This window comes from Citrus clementina, unplaced genomic scaffold, assembly GCF_000493195.1.
Source record: "Citrus clementina cultivar Clemenules unplaced genomic scaffold, Citrus_clementina_v1.0 scaffold_3, whole genome shotgun sequence".
NCBI lineage: Eukaryota > Viridiplantae > Streptophyta > Magnoliopsida > Sapindales > Rutaceae > Citrus > Citrus x clementina.
Genome location: NW_006262339.1, coordinates 5,609,126 through 5,621,924, shown reverse-complemented (window position 1 = coordinate 5,621,924; position 12,799 = coordinate 5,609,126). Strand labels below are relative to the sequence as shown.

General features: G+C 36.0%; 2 protein-coding genes and 1 pseudogene across 2 annotated transcripts; all 3 read left to right on the top strand.

Moving 5' to 3' along the window:
• The first annotated feature begins 1,926 nt into the window (after positions 1-1,926).
• On the top strand, positions 1,927-6,692 carry LOC18047311 (putative glucuronosyltransferase PGSIP8). Its single transcript, XM_006440254.2, has 5 exons — positions 1,927-2,613; positions 4,917-5,175; positions 5,267-5,468; positions 5,552-5,699; positions 5,797-6,692. Exons 1-5 carry the CDS (start codon positions 2,333-2,335, stop codon positions 6,335-6,337), a joined length of 1,431 nt encoding a protein of 476 aa, XP_006440317.1. The 5' UTR covers positions 1,927-2,332; the 3' UTR covers positions 6,338-6,692.
• Positions 6,693-7,372: 680 nt separating this feature from the next.
• On the top strand, positions 7,373-8,272 carry LOC112100253 (annotated as a pseudogene).
• A 1,609-nt stretch (positions 8,273-9,881) lies between these two features.
• Positions 9,882-12,675, top strand: LOC18047309 (probable pectinesterase 68). Its single transcript, XM_006440251.2, has 5 exons — positions 9,882-10,329; positions 10,430-10,619; positions 10,805-11,011; positions 11,817-12,055; positions 12,203-12,675. The coding sequence occupies exons 1-5, from the start codon at positions 10,043-10,045 to the stop codon at positions 12,357-12,359; spliced, it is 1,080 nt and encodes a 359-aa protein (XP_006440314.1). The 5' UTR covers positions 9,882-10,042; the 3' UTR covers positions 12,360-12,675.
• The last annotated feature ends 124 nt before the right edge of the window (positions 12,676-12,799 follow it).

Genomic DNA, 12,799 nt, shown 5'->3' with positions numbered 1-12,799 from the left:
GCCGTTTGCTTATTGTTATCCTAGCGTGAATTTTGCAATTTTGGAAGAATTTAAAAAAAAAAACTTTTAATTGTATTATAATAATATAGATTGATGATGAGAGTACAAGTACGTACAAAGGATATGTGTAATGTACAGCAAGATGCCGTTAATCAATACAAAAATGGTTACAGGTGAATGCTGCTTCTTTCACGACAGAGACGTGAAAATATGATTATCCAGTTTACTTAGCGAGTTCGGACTGGACGGTTGTTAATCAATAATCAGTATGATCAGATGATACACGCAAGCAAAAGTGACTAGTAATAGTTGAATGCGTAAGGTGACATTAATTTATTACTAGTTCCTTTGAACTGATTTCTGAGTTTGAGTAATCGATGTTTAAATAATTCTTTAGCATTATCAAAAGCCAATTAGAAAGAAACATCAAAAAGCCTTCGACTGTAACTCGTCTATTCAGACGCCACATGGGCTACATGATACCGTGGTTGACCGCCACTTGACACGTAGGGGCCCTTGATAAAAATATCTTCTACTTGACTACTCATTAACGAGACTTTCATTCCATGTTAATAGTGAATCTTAGTTCTATTTTTTTTTTCTTTTTTAACAAATGATATATTTATAAAATTATGATATAAAATTTACATCCAAATAATATATTATCAATCAATCATTGTTATATGGGTAATAGACTAATAGATGATTTTTTATATTATTATTTATAAAATAATTTTATTAAATACACCAATAAATGAATGACACATACACTACAATTGAAATATAGATTTTATATCATAATCTTATAAATATATCATAACCCTTGATTTTTATTGGATTACATAAGTATTACTAGAGTTTACAATAAATACAAACTAGTCCATACATTTTCAAATCGTAATAGATATCTCTTTGAATTTTGGAACGACACTATTTCCTTAAGTACGAGGATCACTAAAGTTAGATATTTTCAAAATCTGATTTACAATTGATTTTATTTTAAAACTTAGAATCAAATTCTAAAACTTTAAAGTATTTTAAAAAAGTAACGATAGACATCTTAATTTTTTTTATCTCAAATGATGTGTTATTAATTGAGTGGCTAATAATTTTTTATAAATCTAAGTGAATTAAATGTATTATCTCATCAGCTAATTGATAAATATTATATCATTTGATATAATTTTTTTAAATAAAAAAAATTAAGATGTATAACATTACTCATTTAAAAATAATAACGTTATAATATTCAATATAATCAAACATATCAAGTAATTATTGAATATCAATTAAAATCTAAAGTAAGAGTTACATATTAGAAAACAAACAAAAGCCCATGCTATATTAATTTATTATTTTTTCATAAGTATTAATTTACTATTTTAAACAAAGATAAACGGAAGTCGCTATTTTCGTTAAAAAAAAAAAAAAAATTCCATCTTCTCCAGTCATCGACAAGATAGTGAGTTCTTATGTGTACAACTTATCATTATCGAACTAGATAAATAAACCATCTTATTTATCGAAGAACTAAAAAAATAAATGATAAATCCAATGAAATGATTCAGCCTGGAGGTCTGCAACTGAAGGAAATCCACAGCAAAGTTGTATTAGCTTGTGGACTTGTAGTTGAACCATGTCTCAAAACCGGGTCAAGGAATTGTCCCGTTCCTGAATTCCGGCTTTGTGATTCTTCTTAACGCGCTATTGAATACCAATTTAAAAATAAAAATGGTTTCTTTTTCTTTAAATTACTGGTTACTTTTTGGACGCAAGCCACGTGGCAAAATGTCACTAGTTTTGATCGTTTGAAACTTTCTGTTTCTTCTTCATATCCCCAAATGCCCTGGCCTGTATGGGTCTGTAGAAAAAGAATTTAATCAGTTTTTGGTAAAGATATTTTTATTTCTGACACCTTTTCAAAAAAAAGAAAGTTTCTCGCCTTGGAATCACGCGGTAAAAAATTGGCCGTGCGATGTAATATCGTTTTTCTACAGCCACTAAAACAGCCCAATTTTCTTTAATCAACGGCCAACATCTTAAAGTAGTCAGTGGGCTTTTAAATAAGATTACAGGGTCATTAAAGGTATAAGAGACTCTTCGTGAGGAATAGATACTCTTTATCAAGAGCGTTCCGTTCCCAGCTACCTTTCCAAAAAAACGATTCATCTCTGACTGTCTCTAATTTCTATATATACCGTACATAATTAGCTCATAGTGGCGCAAAGAGAGAGATTATAGAATTTCCAAATAAACAAAAAAGCGCATTTGGAGCTTTTTTGTTCTTCTTATACTGATTGTTTACCGCTTGAAAAAGAAGGAGAGATAAGGAATGGCCTATAGAGAGAAGCTTAAAAACGCTTCTGGGTTTTGGTTTTTGAGGGTTTTGTTCTTGTTTTATGCCTTTGTCGCCGCCACGACGACGGCGCAGCAGCGGCAGCCACAGCGGCACAAGAATGCGTACGCCACCATGATGTATATGGGGACGCCAAGGGACTACGAGTTTTACGTGGCTACACGTGTCATGATCAGATCGCTTGTTCGGCTCCACGTGGACGCTGATATTGTCGTCATTGCCTCCCTCGACGTTCCTCTCCGATGGGTTCAAGCTCTGTAAGTCTCCCTTGTTACTGTTTTTTTCCTTTTTCCGTTTTTTTTGTCTGCTTTTGATCTTTTTAAGGTAATTTCATCTTTTGTTTGCCGTGGGCCCCGCAGTAACTTGTGAAAATTTTCAAATATTAACCCGTCAAATGAATTAGAATCATACCAATACTCGATGACTGAGTCCGCATTTTTTCCATTAACGAACGAGCAAATGGGTACTGTAATCTTTGAAAAATCATAACACACTCCATATGTGCGTGCTCCGTGGGAGTTTAAATTACAATATTTTATAATGGGATAGTGTATATTTCTACCGTCCCCACAATAAATTGGGAGGCGGTGTCGCTTTAGTTAGATAATTAGATTATCTCATTGGTCCATATTTTGTTTATGTGGTCTTACACGTTCGAAGCTGAGAACTTTCAAGAAAATGAAGTAATTAAAAGATACGAAAAAGATATAAAAAAAAAAAAAGCAACTTCGCCTTTAGGCTTCATCCTTCATCCTTTATACCTTAAGTCTTTTTCAGATGGAAATATGCTTTTAAATTACGCGTGGCTCCCCATAATCTTTCATTAGTGTTGTGCCTTAGGAGATTCGGAGATGGTATTTGTGCCGATACCCTTTCACCGATAGGAAAGTAAAGTTTTCATCAATTTCGAACCGGTGAATAATGACATAATTCGTGAGGGGAATGAACCTTCCATATAAAAAGCTACTTTATTTAGCGAATAAGTCCTTGTTTTTATCGTGGGTTGTACGTTTTAGTTTGTTTGGCTTCCTCGATCTGTTTCGTAATTTTTTGGCTTTTAAATATCGGTACTTTGAAAAACAGATAATGTGGGCATATTTCTGTGACCCTACTACCTCATGTAGTGATGGAGTATACACGTGTCATCCAAAACGCATATTTTGTTAAGGTCTCTTCGCTTGCCAAGCTACAAATAATTCTGTAGACCTGTAAAGCCTTGTTCTCAAAAATGGAATATGACTTTCCCTAGACTCATTACTCATTAGTCCTTTGTTATATACTAAAATATTGCAATTTATAGACTACTTCCTTCTTTTTCCAATTTGTTTTTAAGAAATTACTTTCTGTGCATCCAAAGTGCTTTTGGGTGTGACTTGTAATCCACTGTTCCTTTTCTTGCCTTCTTATGAGCCAAGAAAGGGAAAATTTACAAGTAGGGAACATTGTTTAGAAACAATAAACGAATGTGAATTGTTTTTTCTTTAACCATTTCTTAAATGTTCTTCCATAAGATAAACTATAATGGAATTCAATAAATTTCATTTTTTGCATATTTTTCCCTGATATTTTCTTGAGAAAATTTGCTTCTCATTGATTTTAGCTATTGATAATTTTCAGTCAAATAATATAATTGACTTTTCTACCTCACGCACCTGCCTACTACTAGTATGTTAAGTGTGTCCAATCAATCAATTTAATGGTTAACTAACTGCCATTCTTATTTTAGAGGCAATGCTAATTGCCTGCCTTTCGTCTTTGCTCTCTTTGGTTTCATTCAACATTTCAAACCAAAAAAAAAAGAAAAAGAAAATCAGTTTAAAATTGAAGTGCAATGTTTGTTAGGCCAGTAAATGCTTTCTCTTTGACATAAGATATTTCAAGTTACATTCAACATTTCAAACTAAAAATTCGTCTATTTGTAATTATAATACACCTAACAGAAAGTTGAAAACATAAGGTGAGAAATTTTGGCTTTTTTGTCGCAAGGAGCAAAATTGGAGCAAGCAGCTAGTCATGTGCCTTTAATTACGTTGGTCAATTCACCGACCAGTCCATAACGCTCTGCTTTATGAAGGAAAATGGTAGATATAATACCTAGTTGCTGGGTAAAAGCACATGGGAACAATATGAAAATTTGGCAATTTTCAAATGAGATGTCCGACCGCTGTCCATCACTTAAATCAATTTCAAATGACTTTCCAAGAACTTTCATACCTGCCTGATAAACTTGTTTGTCATAATATGCAAACTGCTGTTGGTTTAACAACAATTTACACTTTTTAAGTTCAAAGTTTTCTCTGGAGAAAGTCTTGAGTGTTATTAGTGAATTCCAGTTGTCAAGTATATAGACTATAATAATTCAACAAATGAGAGAGTATATATTTTGAACCACCCAATATTTTTTTTTAATAATACCTTTATATCATTATCATCCAAGAAAAACACTTGCATAAATTTAATTGATATTAGAAATGCTTTACTATTGACATATGATGCGTTCAAGTTCTCTAAATGTTGACATGAATTAGGAAATGATAAGTTTTATTAATGTGGTGCATAGGGAACAGGAAGATGGAGCAAAGGTGGTGAGAGTGGAGAACCTTAATAATCCATACAAGGATCAAGCAAATTTTGACAGGAGATTCAAATTGACACTAAACAAACTCTATGCATGGAACCTAGTGGATTATGACAGGGTGGTCATGCTTGATTCTGATAACCTCTTTCTTGAGAAAACAGATGAGTTGTTCCAATGCGGCCAATTTTGTGCAGTTTTTATCAATCCTTGCATCTTCCATACGGGCCTTTTTGTCTTGCAGGTAATTTCATACCAAGTTCTTTATTATCTATTAGTCCAAGGACAGGCAATGAATTGTTTCTAATTTTTCTTTTATGTATATGAAATTGCAGCCATCAGAGACAGTGTTCAAGGATATGATACATGAATTAGAAACTGGGAGAGAAAATCCAGATGGTGCAGACCAGGGCTTTATCGCTAGCTATTTCCCTGACTTGCTTGATAAGCCAATGTTCCATCCTTCCCTCAATGGCACCAAGCTTGATGGACATTATAGACTTCCTTTGGGCTATCAAATGGATGCCTCGTATTACTGTAAGTATAATAAAGAAAAATATTATTTTCTTGAAGTGAATTATTCATCCAGCTATTAATGTGCCAATTTATGTGGGTTCCAGACCTTAGACTGAGATGGAGTGTACCCTGCGGGCCAAACAGCGTAATTACATTCCCAGGTGCCCCGTGGTTGAAGCCATGGTACTGGTGGTCATGGCCTGTCTTGCCATTAGGCATTGAATGGCATAAACATCGTCTTCAAACTCTCGGGTAAATTAAGAATGCACTTCAAATTTATTTATTTGTAGAAGGTAACACAAGGTGTTTTTGATCGTTACATGTCATTAACGTATACAAACTTGTCCAGGTATAGTGCAGAGATGACAATGGTGATAATCCAGGCAGTGATTTATCTTGGAATGATAGCAGTGACACGTCTGGCAAAGCCAAACATGCCCAAGCTGTGCTATCGCCGCTCAGACAAGAGCATCTCCATAATACAAACAGGTCTAAAATTAGTAGCAGTTTGGTCCATTCTTGCTTCCTACATAATGCCATTCTTTCTTGTGCCAAGCACACTTCACCCGCTACTGGCTTGGCCATTATATTTTCTTGGCTCCTTTGCACTTTCCACTATAGCAATCAATTCATTTTTCCTGCCAATTCTTCCTGTTTTGGCTCCATGGTTGCTGATATTTGGCTCACTTTTGGTCATGGCATATCCCTGGTACTCAAACGGCGTCGTAAGAGCTTTAGCAGTATTTTTCTATGCATTCTGTTCAGCTCCTATTGTTTGGGTATCGTTAACGAAGGTCATGTCATGTCTTCAAGTCTCACTTGAAAGAGAAATATTTTTTCCAAGACTGGGAGAATCTTCACCGCCTTCAGGATTCAACAAGTTGTACTGAGAAACTAGCCGTTTTAGTAGATTTTTAATTGATGGCTACACTGGAATTGGATGACATGAGGCTCTGTTAACAGTCTTAGAGACAGATTTTGGAGCTTGCTCAATTTTTGGTGGAGGAACAATGGCTGATAGACCGGTTTAATTTTGCCAGGATTTCGAGGTTCTAACAGCGGTTGAATTTAGCATGAGAGGTCGCGCTTTTGTCCACTCTCAGCTGAAAATAGCTTTGTAATGATACAAAAATTACTTCATTAATTATTTATATATATGTGTTTCACGGCCAACAGATTGTGTCCCAAGTTCCCAATGTTTTCTTGGAACTGAACTGAACGGGATTTAATTGGTTTATCATTTGTTGGATTCAATTTTTTTTAATAGGTTTGTTTTTTGAAGTCAAACTGAACAGATGATTACTCATTTTATAAAAACGAAATTGATTACTGTAATATTTGGTATTGAGATTGGATAATTATAGTTTACATATTAAACACTTTAATATAGTAAAATTTGTTTTGATCTATTATTTATATAATGAAAATTTTATAATTATTTTTATTTTTATTAAAATTATTATTTAAAAATCATATTTAACATATATTATTAATTTTTATTTTATAATTATTCACCTTTTTTTTAACAGCTACAACACACTAATACCCAACAAGACCTGCCTTTAACCAAATCAAATTGAACCATTAGATTTGGATCGGCTACCATAGAAATTTTTTTCACAATTATAATTAATTAACATTTATTTTAGAGAATCGGTTCGAGTTCCGTTGTGGGACTACGGTTGACAAAAGTCCGGGTTTGGGGCTGCCCTGGACCGGCCTACATGACACTCATAGCTCCCCGGACCCGGACCTGAACCGTGCTCGAATTTTTTCTATGCGGGCCGAGCATGGTCTTTTCATCCGGGTTTTCTCTACCCGCATTTTAAATTAAAAAGAAAAAAAATTTATGTAATAAATTATTACAACATCTTAATTATTTCAATCTATTTTATAAATTTTAAGTAAATAACAAATAAAAATTATTTCAATCTATTATCTGCTATCTAAATTCATTCAATCCCTATCAAAAAGTATACACAAGAAAAACTCAAAAATTACATAGAATAGAGCAAATTGCACAATCAATCAAAAACATAAACAATGTCAGATCCTTACAAGCGAGCGAAATAAAAAAGGTTGACCTTCAAAGATGAAACTCTTGCAACTCGCAAATCCAAAGAGAAGAAGAAGAAGAAGAAACAGAAGCATAAGAAAAAAAAACAACATCGAGGACGACAAATCTCAACCGTCCATCGCGGATGCTGCTGCTGCTGCTGCTGCTGCTGATGATGATGATAATAATAATAATAACGAAGCAGGAAAGATTTACAATATCGACGCAACCAAAAACATGAAGTACGAGGAGCTATTTCCCGTCGAGACCAAGAAGTTTGGTTAATATTCGAAATTCAGCACCTTCAAAACTGTCGAAGATGCTCTTGATGATCGCGTCAAGAAAAAGGCCGTTGAGAAGATGGTGGCTGCTGGTGGAGAGACGGAGGGAAGTGCCGACTGCCGAGATTTGGAGATTTCAGTGTGTGTGTGTGTTATGTTTACTCGCGATTTAGGGTTGGATTTGGGGCAATTGGGCAAAGCAAAATGTTTTTTGTTTTTTATATTTTCCTTTTTTTTTTTTACTTTATAAAAAATGGGCATAGGTCCGGGTTCTTGGTGCTGTGACCGGACCCGTGCCCGGAAGCAGCCGGGCATTGAAAATCAATATCTGAATCCGCTTATTTCATACATTCGGTTTGAATTTTACCCGAACCGAATACACTAGGTCCGGGCCGAATCCGGTCCGGATGGACTTTTTTGCCACCTCTACGTGGGACTCTTTGGTTTCCCTCCCAATAATAAGATAAGGCTGGTTAAGTATACGAAATGACGCAGCCGATTAGCTCTATAATTGTAAATATGAATTGCTAAAAAATATTTAACATTCAATTCTCTTTATTAGAAGAATCGGACCTGAAAGATGTATCTATCCGCGAAGATGTATTTATTTATCTGTGGTAATTGGTAAACAGTATTCAGCCTTTAATTTTACTTTTTACTGTGTATTAAGTTTGGGCCAACTGTCGGTCCAAATTAGAAACTGAAATCAAGAGACTTGACCCACCGATGTCCGAGCCTCAAATAAAAACAAGTGTACGGTGAACAATGCCAGATATTAAGGGACCAAGCGCGGCTCTATAGTAATTGAATCCACACTGGATCACACAACAGATTACCCGCGAACAACGGTCCTGATTTTACTAACCAGGAGGGACCGAAAAATGAGCAATCATAGCAAAGTGCAAACCATGACGTGCGAAGGGTATCTTTTCACTCTTTAGACCCGGACCCACTGCTCGAATTACTGCTCCAATCATCATAAATGACTTTCACGATGGCATTAAAGAAAAGGAATCTCAATCTGTGTACGAGTTAGGGTGATTTTTGTCTCTAGCCCTGATTGGGGAAAGGTTTCATCTCAGAGTTCCCAACGTTCAAAAACATGAATTTTCAAAAGAAGTGGGCTCCCGTTGAGGGTACCTGAAACAGACGAGATTACATCAAAGAATACAAAAATACTATTGAGCCATGCCTGGACCATCGTTGGCCGTGCACGCGCCACCACTGAATACTCGACAGTTTTAGAGGTGACCGTTTTCGATGGAGTTAATCGTATCAATATCGAAAACATTTAAACAACCAGTGGTCACCCTCGTACCCAGGAATGATGAGCCTTTCATATCCGCCCAGGCTCGGCTCACACCTGAGTTGAGATCGAAATATTTTAGGCTTGCTCGTGAAAAACATACATCACGTACATTTGGAAAGGCTTTCATATATATAAGTAACATGGCAATATCTGCAGTAAGCTGACCTTTTACTGCATATAATTAATTCAATAATGAAGGGAAGTTAACTAGCGAAATCACCTGATATCCCTAAGCATATTGGCCATCCATATATATATATATATATATATATATATATGATCTGATTCATTATTATCTAATGACTCTGTCATGAGGGTTTACGGTGTTTTAACTGAGCATAAGCGAACAAACAGAGAATCATAGCAATGTAGATTCCGAGTCCAATTAGCCAATGAATTTGTGTATGTATTTTTTGATCTCTTAATCACTTGATTATAACATTCCATTAAACATATATAACATTCTGAAAGGAAACTAGTGTAGCTTGTAGGAATCTATGACAGCTAATTAATTAATCCAACAGACAAAATTAGAGAGATTCTAGTATTCAGAAAGTATCTGAGTAAAGTAATGCAAGGCCAAAAGGATAGTGCCCCCACATGGAGACTCGTGCTTACAATGCAGCCAAGAGCTACTGTAAAACCTATGGCCGAAACAAACTGCATTGTCCCTAAGAGCGAGGGAAAAAAAAAAAATGACCGTTGCAAATGAGAACCCAAATAATATCATTGATATTCCCCCGAAAGGAATCAATATTATATTATTAACTATATATATTATTTATTCATTAACTAAGAGTGACTTCAACTCTGGAGATCAAATTCGTTCGGCTTATAAATGCTTCTCTCTTAAATTTCCAACTTCCATTGTACTTGCACTCATTCAATTAAATTTCTCGGAGCCTCTTCGAAAGCAGATTACACACGTTCTCTCTGACAATTTTAAATAATGCTGTTTAATTTAATGTCATCTGTTACTTGTTTTTCGTTCTTTCACTTGTACATTGTTACTTCTTTCTTGTCTCTTGCATTGTTTCAGGTTACGATCTCGGCCACAGCTCAAGCTGCAAATTCTACTAAGCACCATCACATGTGGATTGGACCCGTCGGCCACCGTGTAATCACCGTTGATGTTAATGGGTCCGGCGAGTTCAAATCGGTCCAAGCTGCCGTTGATTCCGTCCCTGAAAGAAACAGAATGAACGTGCTTATTCAAATTAGCGCAGGTTGTTACATGTAAGACCAATAATAATATTAATAACAAATCTTACGAAAATTAGTGGTGTGTTACTGCACGTAATGAGTTGTGAGTTCTGATATGGTGGATGCGGTGCAGAGAGAAGGTGACGGTGCCAGTGTCGAAACCGTACATCACGTTTCAAGGTGCAGGGAGGGATCGGACGGTGATCGAGTGGCATGATCGAGCATGTGATCGTGGGGCTAATGGCCAGCAGCTGCGCACTTACCAGACAGCTTCTGTAACTGTTTTTGCTAATTATTTCTCTGCTAGGAATATTAGCTTCAAGGTATATGACTAAAATCAAACTTAAATAATTGTACAAAGATGAAAGTACACACTGGGGTTAGTATTGTAAATTATTCCATAAAAATGTATTAGCTAACTGCGACGATGCATGGCATGTCACATTTCTTCTCTGCGAAATTGAATTGCAATAAGTTAAAAGTAGAACATATGGTAATGTTTACGTAGAACACAGCGCCAGCACCACTACCAGGAATGCAAGGGTGGCAAGCGGCGGCGTTTAGGATATCCGGAGACAAGGCTTACTTCTCAGGCTGTGGATTTTATGGGGCACAGGACACTCTTTGTGACGACGCAGGGCGGCATTACTTCAAGGAATGTTACATTGAAGGCTCCATCGACTTTATTTTCGGGAATGGCCGGTCCATGTACAAAGTAAGCACCATTTTTTTTTTCTAATTTCATTATCCTCTTCAACATTTAACATTATAAGTTTTGTTTTTAACGATATCCTCCATACTCTATATATACTCGTGATCTAGGACTCACTGTCTTCTTGTTTTAAAATAAAACCGACCCTGCAGCAGCAGCATGGCCACTCTTTAATGGTGAAAAGGATGTTTCATTTTTTTCTGTTTTCTCTGTGTTTCTGCCTTTATGGTCTATGAAGTTCAAAAAAAATAAATAAACAAATAAAAGGAAATAGTACTTTTCTTTAACGTGTTTTTGTGTCAGTAACAGTGGCACCCAATTCGCCGAAAGATGAAGAAATGTAGAGAACGCAGATTACAACTCGCTAGCCTCGAGCTTAGCATGCATGAATTAAAACTAATCCATAATTATCTCAGATTTGGTCACCATCTAATTTTTTCTTTTTACTAGTCAATTAATACTCGTTAAAAGTGCCCCTTGTAAATTAAGCAATCATCGTTCATCATTAACTGTAAAGTATATATAAATTTTGTCCCTTAAAGTTTGAATTAATTTATAATTATCATATCCCATTATGGCATCCATTTGAAAAAATACATTTTTATCATTTAAAGAACTTTACGGGTGGGATCCAGGTGGGAAAATTATTGAAATTTTCCTTATAGGCATAGTTGCATGAAAACAAGCGACTCTAGCGTTCATAAAGAATCTTTTATATTTATATATATATATATATATATATTAATTTCTGCCTTTTCTTACTTTTGGTCACGAAAAGAAAAGTTGACTGTTGATTGATTGGCGGCAGGACTGTGAGCTGCATTCAATAGCCACAAGATTCGGGTCAATTGCGGCCCACGATAGAAAATCGCCGGATGAGAAGACAGGATTTGCTTTTGTACGATGCAGGGTAACGGGTACGGGCCCACTATATGTGGGCCGAGCCATGGGCCAGTACTCGAGAATTGTTTACTCATTCACTTACTTTGACGACTTGGTTGCTCACGGTGGCTGGGATGACTGGGACCACATCAGTAACAAAAACAAGTAAAATCCCACCTCCAAATTCCTAAAGAAGAAGAAATGCTGCCCCATCTTTCTAATTCTATTCAACATTCCATTTTGACGTACTGTGTCAGTTGATGCTTTGTGCGTCTGACTGAAACGCGCTTTACTTTCGATTTGCAAATGCAGGACTGCATTTTTCGGAGTGTACAAGTGCTGGGGGCCTGGAGCAGCAAACGTCCGCGGCGCGTCATGGGCTAGAGAGCTGGATTACGAATCAGCCCATCCATTTCTTGTGAAGAGTTTCATCAATGGCAGGCACTGGATTGCACCATCAGACGCTTAGCATGATGACGGCCCACATCCATGCCTCCGTCCTCTTTCTTCTTCTCCAGAAATTCGTTTATTCCATTCTTTACATGAACCGTAACAACGAAGTTCCTGTCCATTCAATTCATTTGTTTATTCTTTGAAATTTGTCCAGTTTTGCACCTAGTTGTATTCGAAATCAATATACTGCCTTATACAATATTTGTTTAACAACCATCGCTGTGGGTTGGTTAGCCAGGAGCAGTCTGCAAAATAATCCTGTGGAAGCTCAAGCTTAGCTGCCCAGATAAACTTTTGTCACTCATTTAAATCTAGTACAGTCAGTTATGAATCAAAAGACGAAGCATTTTGCAACGGACCATCATTCTCAAAATATCAAACAAGAAAATTATTCCTTTGGTGATCTCACATCATGGTGATTGGTATATAAACCTCTTTGGATAATAAATAATAAAA